The following is a 24913-nucleotide window of genomic DNA, read 5'->3' as shown; positions in this document are numbered from 1 at the left end:
CGCTGCGTGGAGCGCCGGGGACACCTGGCGGCCGCCCGGAGAGCGCCGGGTGCGGCCGGGCGGGGGGCCGTCCGGGGACGGGGGACACGGCAGCCACCAACGTCGTGCCGGCGCCGCGCAGCCTGTGTGCAGGCACTACCGGTGTGAAGCTGGATCTTACGGGGGTGCCGGTTTGGAGGCGTTGGGCTTTGAACTGCTGCCCTGCTAATGTGATGCGCACGAACAGTGTACCCAGCTTGCTGGCACCGGAGCTGGGGACAGGGAGGTGGGGGATTCCCAGCCTTGTAGAGCCCCTGGAACGGCTCCTCCAAAACCAGCCCGGCTCTTCCCTGCCAGCCCYAGGGATGGATTTGCTGCTCCTTGGCATTAGAAGCAACACCTTAGTTCTGAGCGCAGCTGGGTCAGAGTACTGCCACAGAGAAACATTTTTTATCAGAGACAATAAAGGCTCGATTTCCATCTGGAAATTGCCCAATTTGACTTGTGGTCCTTGAAAAGCAGCCCATCGCATCCCAATTCTCAGAGCAATTTAGTCTCTGTTGGAGCCAGGAGCCCTTTGGTACTGGCTTTCCACCTGTCRGGAGATCAGAACAAGCATTTTATTCACTCCGTTCCAGCTCTATCAAGCCAGCTGCATCAAAGGTGTGAATCAGATTCTCTACATTGCAAATGCTTCAGCTATACTCCTTCTAATCCAAGCCCACAGGCTTTGTGTCTTCCATCCCTCCTGGTCCTCACCAACTTCCATCCCTTCCATCAGCTTCACAGCTGTGAAGGACAGCTTCACAGTCCTTTTCTTCATGTCGGTAGCCAGGGTTCAGCTCTTTGTCTGGCCTAGATCTCGCTTCTCTTCATCTGTCCCATGTTTCTTGCCCACCATTTCCCTTCCCACTTGCTGCCCCCACTGTGCTCTTTCATTTCTCTGTGTACCATCTCTGACAGCCCCACTGGGACCCACCCTCCTGTCCTGGCCCACACAGAGAGCTGCTTCCCTTTCATCACCCCACTGCCCTTTCCAACTCCCAGGCCACCTTACCTGATACTCCTGCCAAAGCAACCTTTCCCAGGACTGGTGAAGCCTTTGTTGTGCCCCGGGGATTAACAGCTCCTCAATCTGCATGCTGGTGCTGTGCCCAAGACAGGAGCAGCGATGTGGAGATGACACCCATGGGAGGGCTTGAGTGTTGGCCAAACTGCTTTCTGCAGTCATGTCTGTGGGACTGATGTAAGCACTTCCTTCTCCCCGTGAGCTGTGGTTCACCCTGCAGGGCTCAGGGCTGAGACATGCCAAGTTTCCATGCTGCTGTGTGGGCTCCTGTGGCTGAGAGGGGCTTGCTCCACTCCTGCCAGACACACTGCCCAGGAGCTTTGACAGCCCTTCCTTCAGCCCCCATATTCCCTCTCCAAAATGACAACTGCCCAGGCAATGCAGTTGCTGGGMAACTTTGCTTCTCAGCAGCCTTTGYGTGCTGGTTTTCTCTTGGGCAAATCACAAGCTTGTATGTCCAGAGGCAGASGTACTGTGTCCTGACAGAACTTGGGTCTCTGTTTACAAGATCCAGAGCACCTCCTGAGAGCTTCTAGGAAGGTCTGGGCTTAGGGACAAGTGTTAGACAAATCTCCTAYGCTTTCTTCTTCCATCAGGAGTGGGTCCACATCTGTCCTGGGCCTACGGCAGCTGTACCTGGCCATGGTGCTGCTTGACATCAGCTGGATCAGCAACAGGCATTCACACTGTCCCCTGCCCTCGGATCTGCCAGGGCATGGCAGTGCAGCGGAACACCTCTGCCTGAGGGCTCCAGGCTGCTGCGGTGCTGTCCTGAAGGGGAAGGCCTTCAGCCAGGGTGGGCTAACCTTCTAACTCAGGAGTCTGGGGACCTGCATCACAGCCACAACCTGCTAATGAGCCCGGGAAGCAAGGCAGAGTGTTTGCTTGACAGGACAATTAAATGATGATTGATTCCTGGAACAGCTACTTAATTCGTCATTAACTGGCTTATCACAGCTGGCATCTGTGCCAAGGGTCCCTGTGAGAACTGCCTCAGGGGATGTGGTGTGGGGGTGAAATCTGTGAAACACAAAGTGACATTTTCTACCTCTTTATTTTCATGCCTTGTTTTGGCTCCTTTTACCCAGTATTCCCTTTGAGAAGCTGAGAGTACACAACGCAGCTGTGCATTTCCCACTCTGCTGGGGACTGCTGCAACTGGGGAGTGTGGGGAGCCCTGTTCTGCCAGCTGGTTACAGGAGCAGCCGTGCACGGGGGGAGGCAGTCGAGTGGTGAGCCASCAGCTATCAGGTAGCAGTAGAACTGCAGCAGCGGTTCATCTCAACCAGGGCACCAAAATCTGCCCCTTTCCAGGTGTGCCCTCCCTCTGGGCTTACATTGTGCATGTATGCATGTATGTGTGCATCCTCCCTGTGCACTTAGCAGCACGTCTGGGTGTGTGCCTCCTCTGTGTGCATCTAGCAACATCTCACCACCATCACCTGCAGCCAGTACTGCTCAGACTAGTGCTGTGGGGCTGATGGATATGCATGCTCTCTAGTTTTGCTGGTAATCAGGACAGAGAATGGCCACTCTTTGACAATTTTGTCTTTTACTGTTTTCTTGTTTTCATTTTCTGACTTAATTCCTCTTTCTCTAAGCTTGATTATTAATACRCTTTCCTTATCATCAGGCTTACTTTATTACTAGGCATCTTTCATTATGTCCCTGTGTGGCTAAATTCACTGTAGGATCCAAATGGGGTTTGGGAACAACTGCAGGGCTGCTCTGACTCTCTCCTTCTCTGCTCATGTGCATGCAGGGCTGATCTTCACCCTCTCTGCCACTCCATCTCTGTCATCTCTAGCTTGATGGTTCTTGTCTCCATTTGCAAACCCAGACCATTTGGTGCATGGGCTCTATGCAATGTGCTGATCTTGTGACTAAGGAGTGGGAAGCATCTTTAATCCCTCTGGTACTGGGACTCTTCACATCAGTTATTGGAGAGGAAGGTTTCAGCCTGGCTGCTTTCCAGCAGGGCTGAGCATACTGCTGTAACCATGTTGTGACAATGCCCCTCGTCCCCTCTCCACTGCTGACAAATGCCAGGACTGGACACTAACGCTGCCGTTGGTGGCTCCTTTGCTTATTTATCAGAAGCACAGTGAGATTTTCTTCTCCACTTTTCCTCTCATTCCTGGAGATCTGTTAGTGCCACATCCTGCTCCCAGGAAGAGCYTCAGCCCCACATCCCAAGAGTGGAAGGCAGCAAGGAAAAGAGAGTTTAGTACAGGTAAATCTTCCAGAGGTAAGATTACCCTCTGGTAATTACCCTCTGGTAATTCCAGAGGGTACAAGACTAGCACACAGTAAATCCTTGTAGCTGTAACCCTGCCCTGTCCATGCTTTGTGGAGTAGCTCCAAGATCCTGGCTCTGCTCYATGGACAGCTCCAGGACAGTTTGAGGACCAGAGAGGTTTGGGCTCTCCCTGCTCCCCTGGGATGAAGCCTCACCCCTGCCCAGCTCACATTCACAGACTTTCCCATACTTCAGCAGTTTTTCCTGTGATTTCTTTTGCTACTCCCACTGTTRCTCTTCCAAGGCATGTTCACCCTAGGATGTTTGCTACCTGCAAGCCCTCCCCACCTTTTCCCCATAGCCCAGCCCCTTAGCATCCTTTGGGACTCAACGGAGTCCACATCCAGGAGCYGTCCAGTTGCATGAATGCGCTCTTCCCACATTGGTTGCCTGGCACCTCCCAAACTGCCTTTTAGGTTTCCAATTCTTCCCAGCTCCTTTCCCTTCTTCCCCCTCCCACGCTCTGTTTCCCAGCGCTTGCTGCTGTGAAAGTAAGGCTTTTCTGTGCAGCTCTGCTTCCTCCAACCTGTTGCTGAAGACCCAAAGTAAGAAGCACAGCAACTTCCACACATGCAGCACCTGCTGCCCAGTGGCCTGCCTGCAGTTCATCTGCTGCTGTTTCTCAACACATTTGGAACTGGCTCCWGTGGCTCCTGTCAGCAGTTCCCTGCAAGATCCCATTCCTTCCTACCCTTGCTTGCTGCCAGAAKAATTTCTTGAGATGAGGCATGAATGCTATACCAAAACTGCCAACTTCCTCTCACTGGAGCTGGGCTTCTGCTTCTTCTTCAGTTGCTGCTCTCAAATGATACTTGGTGACTGGTCTCTCCTTACTGTTTTGTTAAAAAGTAAGATATTTTATTAGAAATCTGATCGGGATATTAAGGTAAGCAAAAAAAACTGGRTTGAAAGTTTGGCTTCTTTGTGTCTGTGCAGGAAATAAAACCATCTTTGCTACAAATATACATCTCCATTAAATATTTTGAAACTACATAACTGTCATYTGCTGCATGAGCCATTACAGGCTTCATTAGTAAGGTGGGAGACTRCAGAAGGCAGGGAATGGTTTTCAGAAGGGAGAAGTGCAGGGCATTCACCAAAATTCACAGAGTTTTAGCAGCACAAGAGGGCTTTTGAACAGTTCCATTTTCCTGAGCAGATTTCCAAAATATGATGACCACTGCCAGAACAAAGCCAATGCACAGGTCTATTTAAAACCATGCAAGGCTCCCAAATCTGCATGGTGTGGCAGAGTTTGGCCAAGGAAACAAGACCACTTGGACTTTTCACTCTCTAAAGTCTTCAGTTTCTTTATTTATATTTCTTTCTTGAGATTTAAATCAAAGATGATGTGCTGTCTATCAGAAAACCTAGTGCACCTCAGGGATTTTTATAGCAGGAGGAAGCATGACCTGCTACAGGAGGAGTCAGTTCTGCAGAGGAGTCAGTGACCAAGGTCTTCAAAGAGGACAGGAACATTTGGGTTTGCAAGGCAATAAAGTGGCACGGTCTGGGAGTTGGGAAAATGGTAGTGAGGCTGTAAAACCTGGGGCTCAGGTAGTGAAGAGCACAAAGTAATTGTTTCTCTCTCCTGGGGAACGCTGATATTTCACTGCACTTTTTCTTTGTGCCAAAGTGTGTTGGGAAGCCAAAATAGCAAAYGCTCCTCTGAAGGAAAGGGGTGGAAATACTTCATCTCAGAAATTTTCATGGGGAAGAAAAAAAAAAGAGCAGCACAAGGTTTCAGCACTCTGAAATGGAGGAAGGGAGAGAGAGTTGAATTTCCCTGAGGAAGAAACCCATGTTGACATTTTTAGCTGAGGATCCCACTTGGACTCAGCATTTTCTGAAGCTGGTGGCCCAGAGCCAAGGCTGTCCGGCTGCTGCTGTACCCAGGGGTGGAGCTGGTTTAAACAGCGCTTTGATGTGATCGTTTTCTTAAAATTTCATCATTTCAAAGCAGACCAAACCCCACAGAGTCTTCTCTTTAATCTCCACATCTTTYCATTCCTCCTCACATCTGGCTGAGCATGCAACACTCCCACCCCAGCCTAAACATCACCTCCATGTCCTCACAGCAGCCYGCTGGCTTTCCTTGGTAGTTCAATGCACTTGCCTCAGTCCCACTCAAGCCTTGAATGAGTGCTAGAGAACTTTCTGTGCACTTGAAAGCCAGTTAGGTGTATGTGTAATGTCCAGAGGGATGTAATTCACCRTGCAGCCCTCTAATTCGGGAGGTCAGGGAGGCCCCTGGAGTGATTGTCAGTCTCTTATCTACTTCTGTTATCTGCTACACTTTGTCACAGTTCACAGTAGGAACCAGCAGAAAAGATGCTTTAGGTTCTTTCCTRTCAGGTTGCACATGGCCTGCTCAAGATGCATTATAGATACAGCAAATCCTCATCCTAATCCAGCCTGAATCAGATAACCTTGTCGCAGGGCTGCATCCTTATCTTGCTACCAGCTGGGGAGATAACATTCAGGTTGTGCAGAGGTGGGGAGGGGTCTGGTTTTCTCCRGTATTGCCAAACATTTCTGCTCCCATTAGCCTCGTCTCAACACTGGCTGTGCATGGGCAAGAGGCTTTTCTGCTCCCTTGCCTTGCTGAAATAACAGTCTACTCCCTCCCACCTCCTCTGCTCCTGCAGGATCTCACCAYCACCACCACCACTGGCAGCATGGAAAGCGTGCGTGAGCTCCAGAACCCACTCTTGGCCAAATCCAATGGACACCTTCGCAGCAGCTATTCTTACCACCAGCATCACAGCCAGGACTACCCCAGTCATCGCTGCCAAGGGAAACTGTATTCCTACATATTCCAAAACACTGSTGGTGCCAGGACTCACCAGCTGCTGGATGCCAGTTCCCTGCAGCTGGCTGTTGAAGCTTTGTATGGCCCCAGTTTYATCCTTGTGAAGGATGAGACTGCTCTCAAGGCCAAGGACAGCAAGATGGAAAGCTGTGAGACCACTTTTACAGAAAGCAAAGAGGCTCCATCTGAAGCTCCTGAAGGGCATGAAGCACAAGGGTCCTGCCTGGTAGAGAGCGACATCCGCATCCAAACTGTATCCTACGAGGTGGAGGAAGAACTCCAGGAGTATGAGGTGAGGTTGGACAGGTGGGATGGCACCAAACTCCTGTGGTCATTCTTTTTGAACATCGGCTCAAATTCTTGATTATTTATTCTCCCTTATTTACCAGAAGTCCCTCCCAAATCCTACCATCTCCTGCCTCACCAACCTCCCTGTGCACCCAGTATTTCTTCTTCCTTCTTATAATTTCTGCTCCTTTTTCCTTACTGCCAACCTCAGAAGGGGGTCAGTTTCACTAAGAGCAGCCTGGCTGCCTGCTGCTGAGAGCAAAAGGGAGGTGGGTCTCTGCAGGACCCTTAGGAAATGAGGATGCTTCGGCAAGGGCAGCCTGCCGCTGCTGTGGCACTTGAGCTAAAGAGAAACAATTCCTGCATAACAGCAAAATTCACATGCCTGATGGCAGCAGCTGAAAAAAGCTCTATGTATACAAAGACAGGATGAATCCTGCACAGGAAGAATGAGAGCTGACAAAGCAGCCTCACTRCTGTGCTGTGCCCCACTATGGCTTGAACAGTGGTGCTGAGGCTGGGAACATCATCCAGGACCTTGAAAGGTAGGCAAGGGTCCCCCCCAGAGCTCACTGGAGCTAATGGCTGATGACCCAGCACAGCTCTCCTGCTTTTGGTGTTGGTGATGTTTGGATGGCAGCAGGGATGTTCCCACCTTTTCATGCCTTCCTCACCAAGACACATTACTTGCAGGGCGGTCTGAGGCTGGCCAAGTGGTGCCCAAAGTCAAGAGGGTTCATCACAGCCACCAAGCAATGACTCACTAAGGGGACAGGGTATGCTGCCCCTGCAATGTGGGCTCCACTTCAAATGCTTTCTCTCACTTCCTAAATTAGTTTAGCAGGATATTGATCTCCTTGTCTCTAATGGGGATAAGTCACTTTGTTTAACTTTGTTTAAGCTGACAAACAGTCAGTTCTGCCAAATCTGAAGATATTTCAGTTTAAGACTCTCTCTAATGCAGGGAAATCCCAGACCCCCAGCAAATGAGCTCAGCATTTGCTCTGGCAGGGAGCCGAGAATCCATTCCATCTTGAATTTGCTGAGCTACATTGTTCCTCATCAAACCATGCTGAAGAGTCTAAAATATTTTTGAAATTTACTCCTTGAATGTGTCAGTGGGAATTGTATGAGAGTATGTGATGGGACCAGGAGAGAGTGGGAGCTGGGAGGCGAGGTGCTGAGATGCAGCCTGCAGAGCAGCAYGGGGAGGTGGGCATGTGCTGAATCCATCTGGTTTTTGCAGAGCGACTCCTCCAGCGACAGTGAAAGTGAGGATCATTTCCTGATGCTTCCCCCCCGGGACCACCTGGGCTTGGCCCTTTTCTCCATGCTGTGTTGCTTCTGGCCCCTGGGCATTGCTGCCTTCTACTTCTCCCAAGGGGTAAGGAATCCATTTGCTTGCCTGCATGTGCCAAGTGCTAGAGCAAGGGCTCTGAAAGCCGCAGCAGCCCTGAAAGTGACCAGCACCTTCCTGAAGCTATGGCTCGTCTCTGTGCCATGGCCCTAACTCTGAGGGCTGAGACAAAGGGTGTTCCTGGATGTCTCCATAATTGTTGTGGGGTTGCAAGCCCTCCCAGTTCTGATGTGGGTTACTGGAGGTCAGGCTTTTCCTTTGGGTTTTTTGGATGTTATTTAGGGAAGTGGGACTCCTCTTGGCCCCTTGCTCAGCTTCTCACCTTCCAACCAYGTTTAGGAAAATGGTATTTTTCCACCTCCCATTCTCCAGTAATGTGAAGGTTCTACACCATGACCCAGACTGAGGCAGCTCATGCCACAGGAACCTGGCGGCTCTGGAGGCTGGATGCAAAGGGGAGCCTGTTTCCACATTACACTACAGCTCCTCTTTTGCACTTGTGTCTGACCTGTGGGAGCCAATGCCAGGCTGGCAGAGGCCAGAGAGGGTGATGGCCCTCAGGCTGCAGCACCTCAGAGGAGCTGCTGCTTTCTTGAGGTCTTAGCCCAGAGCCTGGGCTCACTTACAGTGATGTTGACCCAGAATAATTCATGCAGAGCCAGGGGATTTAGTCCACATTTGCATAGATGCTGCTGTACCAAGAATAGATGGGGGGAGACATTAAGAAGTTAAAGGATAAAGAATCAAGAGGATAGAAACAGAAATGGAAAAATATGTTACATGAGTGCCTGGCACAGAGCTGGTGAGAGGCAGGGGAAGCATTAATTGATTAGGACCCCAAGGAAYGCTGATTTCACACATAGTGTAAGATAGCACAGCACACTCTCTGCGTGATGACATACATGGGACGATTTATRTCTAGATCCAYTTGCTATAACTAMCCCCTTTTTCACTCACTGAGGGAARGACTATATCTTTATTTGCTGTCTTTGCACAGTCAGTGCACTGATGCCCATCTGGCAACTTGAGTTCAAGTAGTAAGTAATAACAAGAGCAGCTTGGAATAAGCCCTGGGCATTCAGAGAATCTGGAAGTTGCCATCCTTTTCCAGAGAGATGGGGATCTGTCTCTATTGCTGATTTCATCAGCCCTTCAAAAGCAAATAGGCTTCAACTGAAAACCCCATGCAGGAAAAATCAGGTGGCAGCACAGCTGGACCAACAGACCATGCTATCCAGAATCAGCTGCCTGAGCCTAGGTAGTACTCATTACATCTCTGTATAGGGTGCACTGATATCTGGTCAGTATTACACAGCCATCACCCCATGCACTGAGGTCCTACAAGGGCCAGCTACCCACTCACAGCTCTGGCTGAGTGCCCAGATGAGTACTTTCAGACAAGTGACTGAAGCCCATGCTTCCTTTGGAGGCAAAATCCACAGGGAAATGTGTGCAGGTTGCACTGCTGCTCTGATCCCTCCCAGGGTGACAGGCACCTTACTGTCTGCTCCCAGCCTCCATGGGATTAAGTGGCCAGAGAAGAAGCAATGACTCAGTAATGAAACAACTGCATGCTRGTTAAAAGGCCAGGTTGGTACAGCTGTGAGCAACAAGCATTTCTTCTCCTTCCAGACCAGCAAGGCTGTCTCCAAAGGAGATTTTCATCTGGCCAGTTCAGCTTCCCGMCGAGCTCTCTTCCTTGCTGCGCTCTCCATAACCATTGGCACAGGAGTGTACATCGGGGTGGTGGTAGCACTGATTGCTTATCTCTCAAAAGGGGGCCACGTGTAGCTGCCACCTGCATGTCACTGCCATCCCTGGCTGCTGACCCTTCTGGGATTGAGCTTTCCTGTGGAGCACAGAGAACCAGTGCCTGCAAGGGCTGCTTGCACAGCAGGACCCTGGCATGGATGTCCTGTACAGGTTCTTTCCTCTTTCAGACAAACAGTAGATCSCTGTTCTCCCTGAGGCTGTGGGGTGTGACTATCTAACAACAGGGAACTGAGCATCAGCCTGGCTACTGGGATGAGGAGGAGCACATTTGCCTGGTGGAAGATGTGCGTGAGAGGAACTGCATGCTGCTGCTGGGCTGGTGTGACCACCCCTGACCYGGGGCCACAGCTTCCCTTCTCAGCCCCGCAGCTGGGAGATCCATCGCTTGCCCAGGCTCGGCTCATGGAGGGCACACGCAGGGAGAAGTGAGGATATGGTGCCAGGAAATGACTGCTGCTTCTTCTGGGAGGCCAGAGTCCTGATGGGGACTCCTGCGATGGGGACAACACTCTCACTTCAGTGTCATGGGGAGGCCTGAGCCCTCAGCTGCACTGAAGTGGGAGGACAGAGCATGGAAAAGACCAAGAGGCATGCTCTCTGCATCCCTCTGCAGACAGACCCCTGATCCACAGGAGAACATCCCAGTTCCCGGTCTATCCCAAATCAGAAACAAGGAGGAAGGCAGGCTGGTGGTTGCACACCATCTCTCCATTGTTGGTGCAAGCTGGTAAAGACAGCAAAGTTTTCTCTGTGTTAATAGTGACTGCCATTAGGATCCCAAGTCAGAGCCCTCCTAAGGTTGCCATCCCAGTGTGCTGGGTCCTCAAAAGATTTGTGATGGAAATCTCTACCTAAGAAGTGASCTGGGAGGAGTGCTAGTCTGAAGGATTCCACTCCTGGCACTAGGTCAGGGCCCTGCACACRAAGAGGGATGCAAAGAGGAAAGAAAAGGCAGACACAACCTGCASAGTCTGGGGTGGAAGTGCTGTTTGTGAGGGAATGAGATCCTGAGAAGGAAGAGACATGGAAGGAGCCTGAGATACGGGGTGACCTCAACACTCCTTCCCATGCCTTGGGGAGGGGTATCTCCTACCATCCAAAAGCTTCTGCTGACAAGGAAATGCCAAGCATCYCCCCATACATCTTACTTTTGTTTATTTGTATATTGTCAGCAACATGTTAAATGCTTCAGAGATGGGTGTGAAGGCAATGGTTGCCCCCAAGGGCTGGCATTAAGAAGCCATGCCTCAGCCCCCACTCWCCAGCATCCACCTTTCACCATCCCTCCTCTCCCTGGTTCCCCTGTTGCCTCTTTCTCCCATGTGCAGGAGACTGCAGGCAGACCCTGGGTGTCCCTCACCCCCCCTTCCCAGAGTTTCTGGGCAGGCTGCAGCCAGCTTTGCAAGAGATGCAGCATGTTCCTCCAGCTGGATGCCATTCAAATGTACATTTCATCCTAAAGAAGCATGTTAATGTCTGCGATTGCTGTTGTACTTGAGCCAYAAAAGAGAGAAGTGCATCAGAGACCTGTATAGAAGCTGGTCTGAAAGTTCCCATTATGTTTTTTTAACATGGAACAGCTAATAAAAAAAGCAGGAGAAAAGACTCTGTTTATAAGAATGTGGAGCTGGCTAAGAAAGAGGTGAGCTTTGCAAGAGTGCCACGCTCACTTAAACCTGGAGGAGTTTATGCTGTTCCTGAAAGAAATTACAGTCTAGCTGGTGTCTGGGTATCTTGAAGTAGATTCAATGTAGATCACAGTGGGCAGCTACTGCTGACAACAGGATGGTGGTGTAGGCTTCTTTTGCTCTGTGTGGAGCATCTGTGTGTACTAGAAACATAAAATAAAATGTGCTTGAAAAGGGGCAGAAGAATACAAACACTGGGAGGGAATAAGTAGATCTTGCTTTTGATGGCAGACAGAGAGGCAGAATTTTCAGGGAAGGGCTGGCATGTCGAAAAGAGATGAGGTGACCTAAAGAGGAGTAATAAGCACAGCACCCATGTGATGGTTTTCATTCCCCTCTCCTGCATGTGCTCAGTCTTCGTGGATGTCCATCCCTCCAAATCACCAAGCAAGAGCATTATTTCAGGAGAGGGGACATCTGGGTGCATTTGCAGCAGAGGTGACCAGCCCCACCACACCCCTTCTCGGTGCTATCCAGCTAAAGCTGTCCTCATCTCTCCCCTTCAAGAACCCCCAGCTGGGGGCAGGGATGGGGGTATCCCTGCTGATTGTGGTCCAGACAAAGTTATTTGGGCTGCTAGACCAGAATCTACAATAAGATACTGCATTTACTTAAGAATTTGTAATTCTTCCATCTGGTTCCCTCCAGAGGCTTCCATGAGTGGGGGGGGGGGTGTCCAGCAGTCCTCAGCTCACTCCTTGTGGGCATTCCATCCTTCTGAACCCCAAACTGCTTCTTTGTCTTTTTTTTTTTTTTTTTTTTTTAATTGGGGATGTGTGGGAAACGACTGGGTTAAGGGCCAACGGAATTAAAAGTGTTTTCCGATAATAGCCTGAATCTCTGATGAACTTGTCAAAGCAGGGGAGAAGGGGCTGTGCCAGAGCATCCCTAAGGGGGGCATTATGCAAATGGCAAAATTAGTTGGAAACAGCCTGAAGGGAAACCTGTGGAAATTGAAATCCGAGGAAAAGCATGATCACTGCTGAATAACTTATTATAGACATACAGCATCTGCTGTAGCTGCCCAGGCAGAAGGGAAGGAAGCAAAAAGGCAACAAGACACAGCAGTCACAGAAGGCTCAAGCCCCAGAAATTTGATTGAACTTAAAAAAAATGTTAAACTAAACCCTACCAGAGGGTGTGGAATAGGTGATTCTGCCTCCTATAACCTGCACAGCAATMAGGTGAGCAGTCCCTGCATGCCTTTCTCTGCAGAAGAGCTCAGGACAGGGTGGATAGAGCCTGTGGCAAGGGTGGGGGTAGCCTTTGAATCCTGCCTCCTTCTGGAATGCAGCCAGGAAGAAAGCTGCTGAGGAAAAAAGGACCAGCACCTCAGCACAGATCTGAGTGATCAATACATCTGAGCCATCGCCTGCTCTGCTCCCACTGCTCACCCCTCAGCAAGTGCTGTGGTGTGCCAAAACAGGGCCACTGGCTACAAATAAGGGCTGGGAAGTGGTGATGGGGGATGCTGGGATGGGACCATGCTGGATCTCACTCCTCTTTCCACAGGGATGAGGTGAAAGGATGGAGAAGGGGAAAGAAACTGCTGCAGTTTGTGGGGGACTCAAGACCCCTGTGGGACCCTGTCCCCAGCCAAAGGGACCCACTAGGACACTGATCCTCCCACACACCCCCAGCTAACCTGCCCCTCCTTGGGGGTCAGCCTAAAGGTGGGTGATGTTGAAACTACCTGAGAAGTAATGGGGCATCCTTACTGCTGCACTCCCAGCACCTTCAGTCCTTGGGAGGACAAAGCCCCTTGCAAAGGCAAAGCCATCACCTGCTCTTGGACCATCATCCATCAGTGGGATGGGATTGCAATCATGCTGGTTGAGCAGAAATGCCTTATTTTGTCCCGATCACTCCTCTGGAGGATGGTGAGAAAAGAGACACAGGGAAATAAAAGCAGAGCAAGTCCTTTGGCTCACTTAATAGCATAGTCAGTGTTTTCCCTTCACAGTAATCCAGTAAGGAAATAGCTAATTATCTGAGACAGGGCAAATGTTTATTTCTGTGCAAAAAAAAAACAAAAAGAAAACGAAAAAAAACAAAAAAAAACACCTTTAAAAATAATTTAGCAGTGCATTTCTTCACCTCGTTTGTCTTTTCCCTCTTTGGTCACCAAAACCACCATGCAGTGGAGAGAGCATAGGGAGGCACAGCCTGTGGCAATGCCATCTCTCCTGGGGCTGGCAGGAGAGGATTTTTGCAGAGAGAAGCCAATTAAGAGCCATCACTCAGGCAGGCGTCAGCTGCTGGGAAATTGGGAGCTTCATTACCTCTTCTCTCACCACACGCACAGGCACCAGCTCACTCTCCCACAGCCTCCGGCAGCCACATGTGCCAGAGCAYACTGCTGGGGTCAAGCTGTCCCCACAGCAAGAGGACAACTTATGTCAAGAGGGGACAGAGCCCTAGGTGGGGACACCTTGCTGGGGACAAGGCATATGCTGTCTCCACGGTCACTGGTGACCCACAGGGCTTGCTGTGATGCCACTGAACTGTATCCCAGTACAGCCCCTCCCCACTGTTCCCCTTCCTGGTGGTGTCCAGGCACTGGGACATTTGGGGACTRCATCTGCAGGTGTGCTCCTCCTCTGAGCTGACCTTGGTTTTGCCCTAGTTGATGTCTGGGCTGGATCTCAGACGCAAGGGAGGCCTTTGCAGAAGGACCACCAGTGCCCTTTAGTAGGTGTATCCTAAGGATGCAATTTAAATATTTTCATTAATGATACTTCAAAAGCTTTGGAGACTCAAGACTAATATGTGTCAGAAGGTACCATCACAGGAGTTCCTAGGCCGGAGAGGGCCTGTGTCTCCCCCCGCAAAAGGCAGGATCTCCCCTCAGGCCAATCTCCCCTCAGCAGAGAAGCTGGTGCTGTCCCTTCAGCCATGCCGGAGAGCAGAATGGGATGGGAGCAGTGGTGGAAGATCCTCTCTTCTACCCCCATCCTACCCTACTTCCATCCCTTTCTGCTYAGGAGCTTTCCTGGCTGTAGGGCTGCACTGAGCTTGTTGCCATCCTTTGAAAGATTCCCAGCAGAAACACCCCTACTCTGCAATAGCTCCCTCTTTTCTTTTAGGGACACAATTCTTAACCAGCTCTTAATCCTTTCAGTATTTGCTGTCTTCATTTTTAAATAAATCTTGTTGCTTAATTGAAATGTCAGGCAGGATCAATCCCTCATAGTGTCTCCCAGAAGTCAGAGTGCAGAGTTCTGTCTTCTCCTGGCACAGAAAGCTGAGGGACAAGGGGTCCTTCCTGGCACCCACACAGGCTCCCTGTCAAAACACACAGTCACAGAAGTGCCACAAGGACATAACTTTATTCTCAAGCACCTGAGTTTAGCAGGAGCTGTCCATCCTACCACAGCTCTCCTACCTTTCCCACCACTGCATTTACTTAAGTGATGGGAAAAGCAGTAAAGGAAGATGTCAGGGGAGGAGAAATTAAATGCAAATAAGTGCAGTATCTGCTGAAATGACATGCTCCAAGTAGTATATCAAAATCTAGGCATAGGCAACAAACTCTTGACAGTATTAGCTAGAAAAACAGAAGTTTTCCTTCCTAAAGTGCTTTCATATCTGAGTACTTTCTCCAAAACTGCAGTATTTTCCAGATGTTGACTGTGCTAAAATAGCATTACATATCAGCTGACTTGTTTTCTAGAAGAGAAAAGGCTGGGAACAATGCATCTGGACCTTGGGCCTACTGCTGGGATGGAACCACACCAGCAACCACCTACACCAACAGTTGTCAGGTAGGGGCTGGTCCATGAAAGCAAAGACAGGTATTAATGGGCTGTTGATATTTTAGAAGATCAGTTGGGGTGGAGGGAAACATCCTTGAGGATCTATATGAGAACTGATTTCCCATACTTTCACTAACAAGTTGGCATAGAAAAGAGGGGTGCCTTAGTGTCATTTGCTAAAGAGACAAATTAGGAGGGTTTTGAAATACAGAAAGTGGGTTACCTCAAARGCAGGAGTGGTAGAGATGGGATGAAATGCAGAGAAATGCCGTGAGGGGTTGCCAGCAGGAATTGCTGCAGCAGGTGGGGAGGTCCTCAGCTGGCAGTAACCAGGGAAAAGCCTGAGCCATTGCTCTGACATGAAAAAGGCAGATTTGATGCTTGGGCAATTAGCTCAGCAAAAAAATATTCRTGAAGCATAATGGCAGGGCAGTGATGGGCCACAGCTGGACTCCAGAAGACATTTGCAGCCACAGTACATGAGATGAATTTTAATCAAAGGAGGTATAGCAGGTGGTAGAACAGAAAACAGGACCTGGCAGTCCTGGTGTAACCTGCTTGGACAGAGGCAGATGGTTCCCCACAAATACCCCTGGGGCACAGGAGGAAAAAGATTGTTTGATCTACTGAACTGGCTTGGCAGCACTAGTTGCTTGTAGTCTGGACCTATGGAGGGAACTATTGCAGGGGACTGATAAAAAAGATCCCTTTTTCCCTCTTTTTCTCATCTTTTTTTCCCCTCCCCCAGAGATATTTTGACAATGAATTGCTGCCATGCTTGTCAGCTCATGAGTAGTTTTGAATGGTGGCTCTGGCTTCTCTGTCTTCCTGCTGCTGCCACTTCTCCACTCTGATGATCCCAGCAAAGCACAGGAGCTATCCTGTGAAATGCAACCCTGTCACTACTTTGATGTGCTTTTCTGACCAACACTATTGCTCTTTGCAGCAACAAGCCAGCTGCCTGTGCAAAATGTGGAGGCAAAGCCATGTTTGAGCTAACATGTATCCACTTAGCGCCCCAAAGATTTGCTTGGGCACGATCAACTATTCCCAGAGCACTTGGGCAGGCTCTGCAGCACTGCAGTGCCCACCTTATGCACCTCTTCCACGGATGCAAATGGATGCTTTAGTGGCAGAGCAGAGCCCTAAATTACAGGTAAGTGAAAGGGTGCTCCCCATGTGCTTTGCAGCCCCCCAGCCTCTGCTTTTCAGTCACCTTTTGATTTCCATCTTTTCTGAGGTCAGTATTAATAAGTAGYTGTCTGTGAGGGGGTTTAGGTGGAACCTGAGCTAAACCTCACGGCCCACGTGCAAATGGAGAGATTCACCATCCAGGGCCTGACAGTGAGATGTGGAGCAGCAGAGGCTGCCTCAACTCATCTACCACCAGCTCTGCACACGAGCAGCATGACAGTTACAAATCAAGTGCTACAATTTCCCTTCCATTTAAGCTCTGCTCAGCCACAAACAACATCAGTAACTAACAAGCACCCACCACTTAGGTGGTGCCAACTGGCAGTGGCCCAACATGGCCCACTGCCATCAATGCATAGGGCRGGGATGAGTGATATTTTCCCCACCATGTCTCACCCAAACATCCAGCTAAGGGCAGAAAAACCAACACACCAGATCCCTTCACCAGGACCTCTAAAAATTGTCTTGCAAGGGGTTGGAGCCCAAGGCCAGTACCCAGAAAGAGATTCGTTCTGCAACTGCCCAGGTGTGATGCATGCAACACTCCCAGTTCGGGGAGAGTGAAGCAGGGCAAGTTATTCCTTCACCCTGCAGAGCACTGGGTAACACCACAAAGGCCCCCTCAGGCTCTCCTGACGCCCACTTGCCCCCASCAGCAGCTGACCACCACCCACTGTGCTGTGCCATACTGATGGATGCCCCAGCCCTGCTATCAGGCATAGTCTTCCCCAGCCTCAAGGCCACCCAAATAGGGCCCATGTTGGCACCCACTGTCAGAAAATCCACCATCCCTGCTGCTTCCTTTGGCTTAGGCCATGAAGGGAACACTGAGGGCCTTGCATCCATTTTCACAGCTGCTGCTGCAGTCACCACTGCTGTGAAAGCAGCTATCTCCAGCCTCCAGCAGTGTGGAGACGTAGGTAATCTTTCTGGAGTAATTAACAGCTCACTCCCTTAGAGAAGTTCATGGATTAGTCCTCCCTGGCAGCTAATTACTTCAATTACTTCCTGACACAGAGCCCAGGGCTCTCTGCAGCAGTACACAGCGCTGCTTGGCAGCTCCCTGCTCCTTATGTGCCTCCCTTCCCAGAGCACCCACTGAGTGCCCCAGAACTCCTCCTCTGGGACTACAGAGGGCACACRGGTGTAGATGGATGGTGGGGAGGGTATTCTTAAGAGATACCCCAKATGCTGGTTCACAACAGCTGCCCTACCCCAGGGCAACCCTGAGCACCTTTCTCCTGCAGGCTGTTGCAAAAGAAAGCTCAGAACTTTCCAGCATAGGGCCYCTCTGCCCAGGAGGCTCACAGGGGGTGAAGCCAGACTACATCAGGATAGGACTGGGCTGCAGCAGGCAGCAAGAGGTTCCAGACACCTTAAGGAAAAACAAATTATTTGCAAGCAAGCCTGCAAGGCAGGGGTAGGACAGAGCAAGGGGATGGGTTGGGGACAGACAAAGCACATGAGTTGTGGCATCTCCTTTTAACATGGTCACCAAAGCTCCTAATGCCCTGTCAAAGGCCTGAGGGTAAGACAAGACTCAGTCCTGCCAACCCAGCCTCAAAAGCTGACCTTGTAAATGGGAGGGTCTCCCACCACATCTGTAGGTCATTCTGGCTTCTGACAGCTTMCTGGGAAACAAGAGCAGGTACTGCATTTGTCACCACAACCCTCAGTGCTACCAGCCAGCCCCAGATGTCCTACAGCTTAGTCCTGCACAGCCACGATGACAGACACCACAGGAGTGCTCACACACTAAGGGGATGAGGCTTTTTGGAGTCAGGCAGAGACCTCCTCAGCCTTGTGCCTCAAGATGCTCATAGGGCMGGTGCAAACAGCTGGTTTCAGGCTCCCAGTACAGCACCACCACTTGAGGGCAGGGCCACCAACATCTCAGACATTACCTCTGCATCCCTGCTGTCACACAGAGCTGTGCCCACTGGGTTATCTCCAGCCTTGCATCTGATCTATAAGCCAAGCCCTGGGCTCTTATCAGGGAGAGCATAGCTCCAGTCAGGCCTTCAGACAAGAGACATCAAGCAGCATATAGTCCCCACCAGGAGCCAGGAAAGGACCTTCTCAGGAGCGGGGATTGAGCTGTGCACAGGCTCTCCCTGCCCACAAGTTTTAGAATGCAGAATGGAGGGGAAAGCCTTGCTGAGAAATCATGCAGCAAGAGTGATAAACTGCACAGAACTAGGAGTGGAAGAATCTTTATTGCTTTGGTTTCTTACAAGTGAGATATATGCATCCATGTTGCTTGCAGAACAGCACAGGGGATGCAGGGACACTGGGCACATAAGCTTCAGTCTCTCTGCATTTTCCTAGATATCAAGGAAGAGAGACCCTAGAAAAGTAAGGCAGCTGCCAGCTGAGAGAGTAAAGGTTTGTGTGAAAGGTTACTGCTACAAGACCTGAAAGGTCAGGGACAACTTCTCCAGAGCCTGCAAAGGACACTGACTTCTATCTTAGCATCTTCAGCATACTGATTACAGTGAGGCCAGAAGTCCCCTCATTTACCAGCCTCTGCTCCATCTAGGAAAGATCAGGGCAGCCAGAGGCAGGTACTAAAAGCCAGAGCTTCATTGACCCCAGGTGAAGCTTTTATTCCCCTCAGCTGGGAGAATAAAACCCAGACGAAAGATGCTTCTTACATAAAGCTGAGCATTCCCCAAACCTCTCCTCACTCACAGCTGAGCCAGTACTACTCTGCTCACCGAGGAGATGCTGGGCACCTCCATGCTCATCCTGCACATCCACGTTACTTGTTCAAGCAACTGCCTAGGGCAGAGAGACTTTCACATGCTCCATCTCACAGCAGCATCCCATGACACTGGCACAGTACTGCCTCCCTTGCTCATCCTCTGAGCACAAAGAGAGGAAAATTACCTGACCCCTTTCCTTTGGGGCACTCAATGCCTTCTCCTTCCACTCCTCCAGCCTCTGGGAATAGGCACTGTGAGGATGCTCCCAYACCTGACAGAACCACACAGAAAAGAAAGCCAGAGACTAGGAACAAAACAAAACCAGAACAAAAATTAGTGAGGCCCCAACCTGGGCACCCCACCAGAGAGCCAAAGGGCACATCAGCAGAGGAGCTTTGGCCAAGCCAGCTGGCACCTGGCACTCARGCATCCACCAATGTCAGCCCATCATGCAGGGCACGCTTCCACATGTAATAGGTGGAACGGGCTGTGAGGGGGAAGCGGGCACTGAACTCTTTGTAGGTCGGGAAGGTCTTTGACTCAAAGCGCTGCTGCAGGAACAGCTTGGCCTGTGCCTTGAACTGGGCAGTGGCAATCACATCCATCACAAACATCCGGCTGTTGGCTCTCTCCGACATGGCATAGCCTGAAATGGTGGTGTTGCATGGCATGGCAGGCACTGGCTTATCTATGTGCTTGGTGGCTACCTCCAAATGGCACTGTGGTTTGAGGCCTGGTTCTGCTCTTGGAGGTGCCAGGGAAGCCACACGGTTCAATGRCTGGCTGGAGCTGCTCCAGGGCAGGCGATGCTGCCAAACAGCCTGGCCACTGCCCTTCCAAAACCAGTAGGCTGTGGAGGAGAGAGATGGGTAGCGCAGGCGGTACTTGCAGAATGGCAGCTGCCACTGYTGGACCTGCCTCCTGGCCACATCTCGCAGCTGCTTTCTCCAGCACAAAGAAGGCTGTAGCTGCAGGAGACTCCTGGGTGCTGGCCGGTGTCCATTCCGTCTCTTCCTAACAGGCACACTGCTTGGTTTCAGCTGCAGGAATGACTTTCCTGTAGCTAGAGCTTTCTGGTTATCCAAGGGTGACTGGGGGTATTTGAAGTTGGGGTTCTCCTTGATTGCTTTTCTGCGCCAGTTATAGTAAGTAGACCTGGAGATGCCAGGGAAGCTGCGCTTGAAGCACCTGTAAGGCACCAGAGTGTTCATGGAAATGCATTTTTCCAGGTAGGATTTGGCTCCTTGCATAAAGATTCCTGCTTGAATGGGATCTAGGGAAGGACTTGAGGATCTTAAGCCCCCCTGTGGATTTGCTGGCTCATTCACATCAGCTTTTTTTGAGACAACCCTGTGAAGCTCCTGCAACCTGTGAGCCTCAGACAGAGCAGAGGCATCACCATTGACCATGCTCTGCATCTCATGTTTCCAGGCATAGTATGTGGATCGGGAGATTTCTGGGAACATTTGTCGGAAGTGCTGGAGGGGTATTATATTGCCCTCCTGAAAGCAGGACTGGAGGAAGTGTTTAGCTGCAAACCTGGCAGCCGCTTTCTGCCGGTGCTCACGAGACTGGCGCTTCCAGCGGTAGAAGGTGCTCTTGGTAATGCTGTACCGGTCACGCAGGTTGGAGTAGGTCAACTGGGGGTCACTGTTCAGCAATTCAAGGGTCTTCATGGGCTGGACAGGAGGCTCTGGTGAAGGTGTTGTGGGTTCCAGCTCCTCCAGGCCAACCACAGCCACAAAATACTGTGCTTTGAAGACCTGCCGGGAAAGCTGCTGCCCTGACCACATGATGTGTAGCGTGGAGGTTCGTGGGCCACACTTCCTGGGCCGGATGAGCCGGTTGAAATAGGGTCGGATCTTCAAGTTGCTCATGGGATAGATGGAGTAGATGTTACACTGCAGTACCGAGGCAAGAGCATAGACATGCCACATGTTGGCAAAGGTGCCAGGAAAACAGGTAGCTTTGATATCAGCATCAAAGATGGCTTCCAGGATAGCCATGGGGAGGCTGGTCATCTCTGGGGTCTCCTCAGTGCAGAGGGAGTAGCGGGCAGCCTGCAGCATCACTTTGGAATCAATCATGCCATTCAAGTAGTATTGCTTGTGCAGCAGCATCTCCACCACAGTACGCACCTGCAGCTCCAGGCTGAGGCTGGGGTTGCCCCAGAGCAGCACGCTGGCAGCCTCAAAGAGGCGGTTTCCTTCACCTTTGCAAACGAGAGGCAGCATGTTACTTGGGGCATCCTCAGGATAGAGGCTTCTGGCTACTCGGTCAACCTCCAGCTCCTCTTGAAATTGACTCCCACAATAGCCAGGCAGGGAGAAAGATGACAGGGTCCTCTCTGCCTCCAGTGCAGCACTGGTGAGGCCCTCCAGGCCAAAGCATTCGGTGGCTTCCTGTAGCTCCTGCAGCACAGACTGAACCAGTTGGTGCCTCTGGATCATCCTGAATGATGACAAAAAGAAAGAAGTCAATGGAGATGAAGACCGTGAACACTCCAGACTGCCAGAGGCCTGACCTCCAGGTCCAGCTCCTGCCCAAAGGACCAGATGGGAGTGGGGGGAGGGGAAAGGTAGAGGAAAGGCCACTGTCCACATTCCAAGGACAAAGAAGGAAGCCTTGGTCCTCACCAGGCAGACCTGGGAGCGGGACTCAGCTTGCTCACCAGTGACCTCCTGTGGGCAGCACACACGGCACACAGCCTCCACTTAGYCTAAGTGGAACTAAAGAGTGACGGTATCCGTAGGGTGGGAGGCCAGGTCACTTTCCACCACTGAATACCTGGCTTTGCACCTGGCATCACCCCTACACCCATCTCTCCCACCAGTAGTTCCATCATTTCCATTTTACTGCTCCTCTACCAGCACTCAGAGAGAAGGGTTTTCCTCATAGGGAAAACATCAGTCATCTGTGCAGGAAGGGACCTGTGACAGAATCACACTGTGTGAAAACATGGACAAGCTGTTCAAGCTCAACAGAAGAAAGGGCAAGAGCTTGCCCTCTCCCTCAGAGCAGGGCACTGAAGCTGCACCCATTGAATGCACCAAAAACTGTCACAGAACCTGGAATGGAAGTGACAGAGCCAGCCCAAGCCACAGCTACTGCTGCGTGAGCCAACACTAGATGTCACTTGCTGCTCAGCAGACACACACCATTAGCCAAAGAGAAGGCAAAAAAGGCTGTCCTCCTAGGCCAGCTACCAGGCAGGAGGCAACCCAAAGGTACAGATCACAARCACTGAGTGGGTATTTCAGAGGCTGTAAGGAGTGCTCCTCCCTGCCTGAGCTGGTCCCAGTCCTGTCTTACCTCCCTCTGCATGCCAGTTCCCACTCATGAAATACAAAGGGTCAAACCTGCATTGCCCTGGTTATCCAGCTTTTAGATACCTATGTGGCTGTGGCTCTGTCCCCTGGACTCCAGGGGCTTTCATGGTGGCTGCACAGCTCTTAGCTCCAGCTGAGCGCAGCCCTCTTCAGCATCCTTTCACTGCCAGCCAGCTCAGGCCTCTCCCCAGGCAGCCTACTCTCTCTCTCGGGCCAGTTTTCTCCCAGGGACCACAACACTTCACTCAAATAAGAAGCCAAACCTCTTCCATATTCTCCTAAGCATCATTCTCCTATCAGGCCCAATATGCATGGCATCACTTTGGAGGCTACGCAATTCACATCCAAAACAGAGCCCATCTCTCTGCACTTCACAGGTACCACTATGCACTCCCAGCTCTGTGGGGACGTAAGAAACAGCAGAGGCAGGAAAAGCAGCAGCTCTACAGTAAAGCAGATGTCCTTCTGAACTCTCACACTTTTCAGTCCTGCTGCACATATGGTTATTAGTGCTGTAACATTTGTGATCCCTAGCCATGACCAAACCACAAGTGACACGACATGCCATAGAATCATATGGACACATATAAGCTCTTCATCACAAGGCACCTCTGTTGCTGCTCCTTGCCTTTAATCAGATCACAGGTAGTCACCAATTGAACCCCTGCTCCAAACTCCTCCAAGATCTCCTGCATATCAGAGGCCAGAAGGTTCTTACAGCTGTTCCTACAGCTGTAGGGCATCAGTTATTAGAGACAATCACAGGAGAATGTACACAGCTGTGAAGCAGGGAAGAAACTAGTCCTAAAATCCTGGTCTGATAAAGTATGGAGTTGTCACTTCAGGTCAGGTCTTTTGTTTTCCTAGAAGCTTGTAGAAATTACAGTAGGTCATGAAAAATTTGACTAAGCCTGAGTTGAGTSACATGTGCTTTAGGAGCTAAAGCAAAGGCATCCCTCAGAACAACTACAGGACTGACAGAGCCTAAGTCCTCCYTCTCTGTGGTCTGTGAAACACTTTAGGGGTCAGTCACCTCCCCCTGCAGCAGCCACCACCTCCCCTTTCAGCACCCAAGGCCTGCTGAGCACTATCTCCCCAGAAGAGCCAAGAAAGGCAAGACAGACTTTGTTCACCCTGGAGAGAGTGAGGACATGGTTGACACAAGCCAGAGAGCATCAGCAAGAACCCCTGGTATTTCTATCCTAGTGGGCATTTCCCATCTCCTTATAGACTGGGGGAGATAGACAGGAGGAGAGCTGGAGGCACAGCTTAATGGCCATTAATCCTTTTCTTCAGCAATAAATCTATAGCCTCAATGTCACTGTCAGCTCCTGCTGCCCAGAGCAATCCTAAGGCAGAACCCAGAGCTGAATTAGCAGCAGGGAGCTCCCGGGGCAGGTGGAGAGGAGCTTGGGTAAATCAGAAGCAGAAGTCAGACAAGCTGTGGGGCTTGGTTCATMACCAAACCCAGAGGCTCTCAACACAAAGGACCTGATGCAAAAGGAACACTTCTCCCTGTACACCCCCAAGGAAGCATGCTGAAGACGACAGACAAGTGTTCACTAAACCGCCTCAACACCAAGAAGTAAGCAAGGCAGCTTTTGCAGCTGATAAAGGTGTTTTTACCTAAACTGGCCATTTTTGCATTGTAACAGATAAGGAAACAGTTGCAAGTCACGTTTCCACACCTAAACTGATGGGCTGGTGGCATCCAGTAGCACAAGTTCCCCCAGCCAGTCCCAAATATGCTCCCACCAGCAGAAATCCAGGAGACTTAAGCCCCAACTGCCCAGGACCACTGGTACCTCACAGGACCAGGGGTGTCCATGCACCCCAGTCCACCYGCGTTAAGTAGCTCGCTTCCCAGCCCCAGCTGCAGGTTCAGGCCACCCCAGTCGTAAAGGCTGGCATTTGAGAAAATATTTGAACCCCTGTGACCGTACAACAGGCGCACAACGGTAGTCTCCAGGAGTTGTCTAGGCTAGATGTATCACCGGAGGAGCTCCAGGGGTGAGCAGCGAAGGCAGCAGGAGGCCTGCTCCATCTGCCAACACCCACACGTCCACCGAAGCTCACGAACGGGGACACCGCTTACCGGGAGAGGGAAAAGCCTCAGACCCACCTTCACCTAGGCCGAAGCGCTGCAGCCAAGCCCGGCTTCATCCGCCCCTCGGGCGGGGGCACTGAGCGCTCGGATGCGGGCGCGTCTGACAGACACCCCCAGCCCCACGCACCCGCGGCTGCTCACGCCTCTCCTAAAGGCGGTGGAAGCGGCTCTGTGCGGCTGCCCCGCGACGGAGACAGCCCCGCACCCCGGGTGGGAGCACGGGCGGCCGCTCCCCTCGCCAGGAGACAAAGGGACGCACAGCCCMGGGGCGGGGGAGAGGCCGCCGGTGCCSGGGCAGCTGCCGAGCGGAGACCGAGGGCTGAACGGGACTGGACGCCCGCCCGGGGAAGGTGCCGCCACAGCGGGACAGCCCGCGGGTTGGGAAGGGATGGCGAGGAGCCGCAGCCCCGACGGCGCCCAGCACGGCTCCACACTCACCTGACTCTGCAGGTCAAGTCACGCCCCGCCCGCACCCTGGGCCGCCCCGCACCTTTAAGGGCGGCGGCAGGAAGCGGCGCGGAGCCGCGGCCACCCGGTGCCAGCCCCGCAGTGACCCCC

At 51.4% G+C, this 24913-nt stretch overlaps 2 protein-coding genes across 4 annotated transcripts in view; one reads left to right on the top strand and one right to left on the bottom strand.

Annotated features, from left to right (window-relative positions):
* SYNDIG1L (synapse differentiation inducing 1 like) overlaps positions 1-11936 on the top strand; it is a 17506-nt gene extending 5570 nt beyond the window's left edge. The window contains exons 2-4 of one of the 2 annotated variants that reach the window (XM_057372075.1): positions 5996-6451; positions 7694-7831; positions 9437-11936. In XM_057372075.1, coding sequence (XP_057228058.1) covers positions 6026-6451; positions 7694-7831; positions 9437-9595 — 723 coding nt within the window. In that variant the 5' untranslated portion in view covers positions 5996-6025 and the 3' untranslated portion in view covers positions 9596-11936. Of the gene's footprint in view, positions 1-5736; positions 6452-7693; positions 7832-9436 lie in introns of those variants that run through there. The other variant, XM_057372157.1, reaches the window with a different exon arrangement.
* Positions 11937-14546: 2610 nt separating this feature from the next.
* On the bottom strand, positions 14547-24899 carry VRTN (vertebrae development associated). Of its 2 annotated transcripts, none has more exons than XM_057371866.1 (2): positions 24794-24899; positions 14547-21370 (listed from the first exon to the last, which is right to left on the bottom strand). In XM_057371866.1, the coding sequence occupies exon 2, from the start codon at positions 21367-21369 to the stop codon at positions 19342-19344; it is 2028 nt and encodes a 675-aa protein (XP_057227849.1). In that variant the 5' UTR covers position 21370; positions 24794-24899; the 3' UTR covers positions 14547-19341. The 2 variants fall into 2 exon arrangements, with proteins under 2 accessions (XP_057227849.1, XP_057227932.1); XM_057371949.1 differs by lacking the exon at positions 24794-24899 and adding an exon at positions 24371-24627.
* Between the last annotated feature and the right edge of the window lie 14 nt (positions 24900-24913).

The sequence above is a fragment of the Malurus melanocephalus genome, unplaced genomic scaffold (assembly GCF_030028575.1).
Source record: "Malurus melanocephalus ecotype Western Australia unplaced genomic scaffold, MMel_1.1 scaffold_0, whole genome shotgun sequence".
NCBI classification, from domain to species: domain Eukaryota; kingdom Metazoa; phylum Chordata; class Aves; order Passeriformes; family Maluridae; genus Malurus; species Malurus melanocephalus.
Note: the sequence above shows the minus strand (reverse complement) of the source record. Positions and strands in the feature narration are given on the sequence as shown.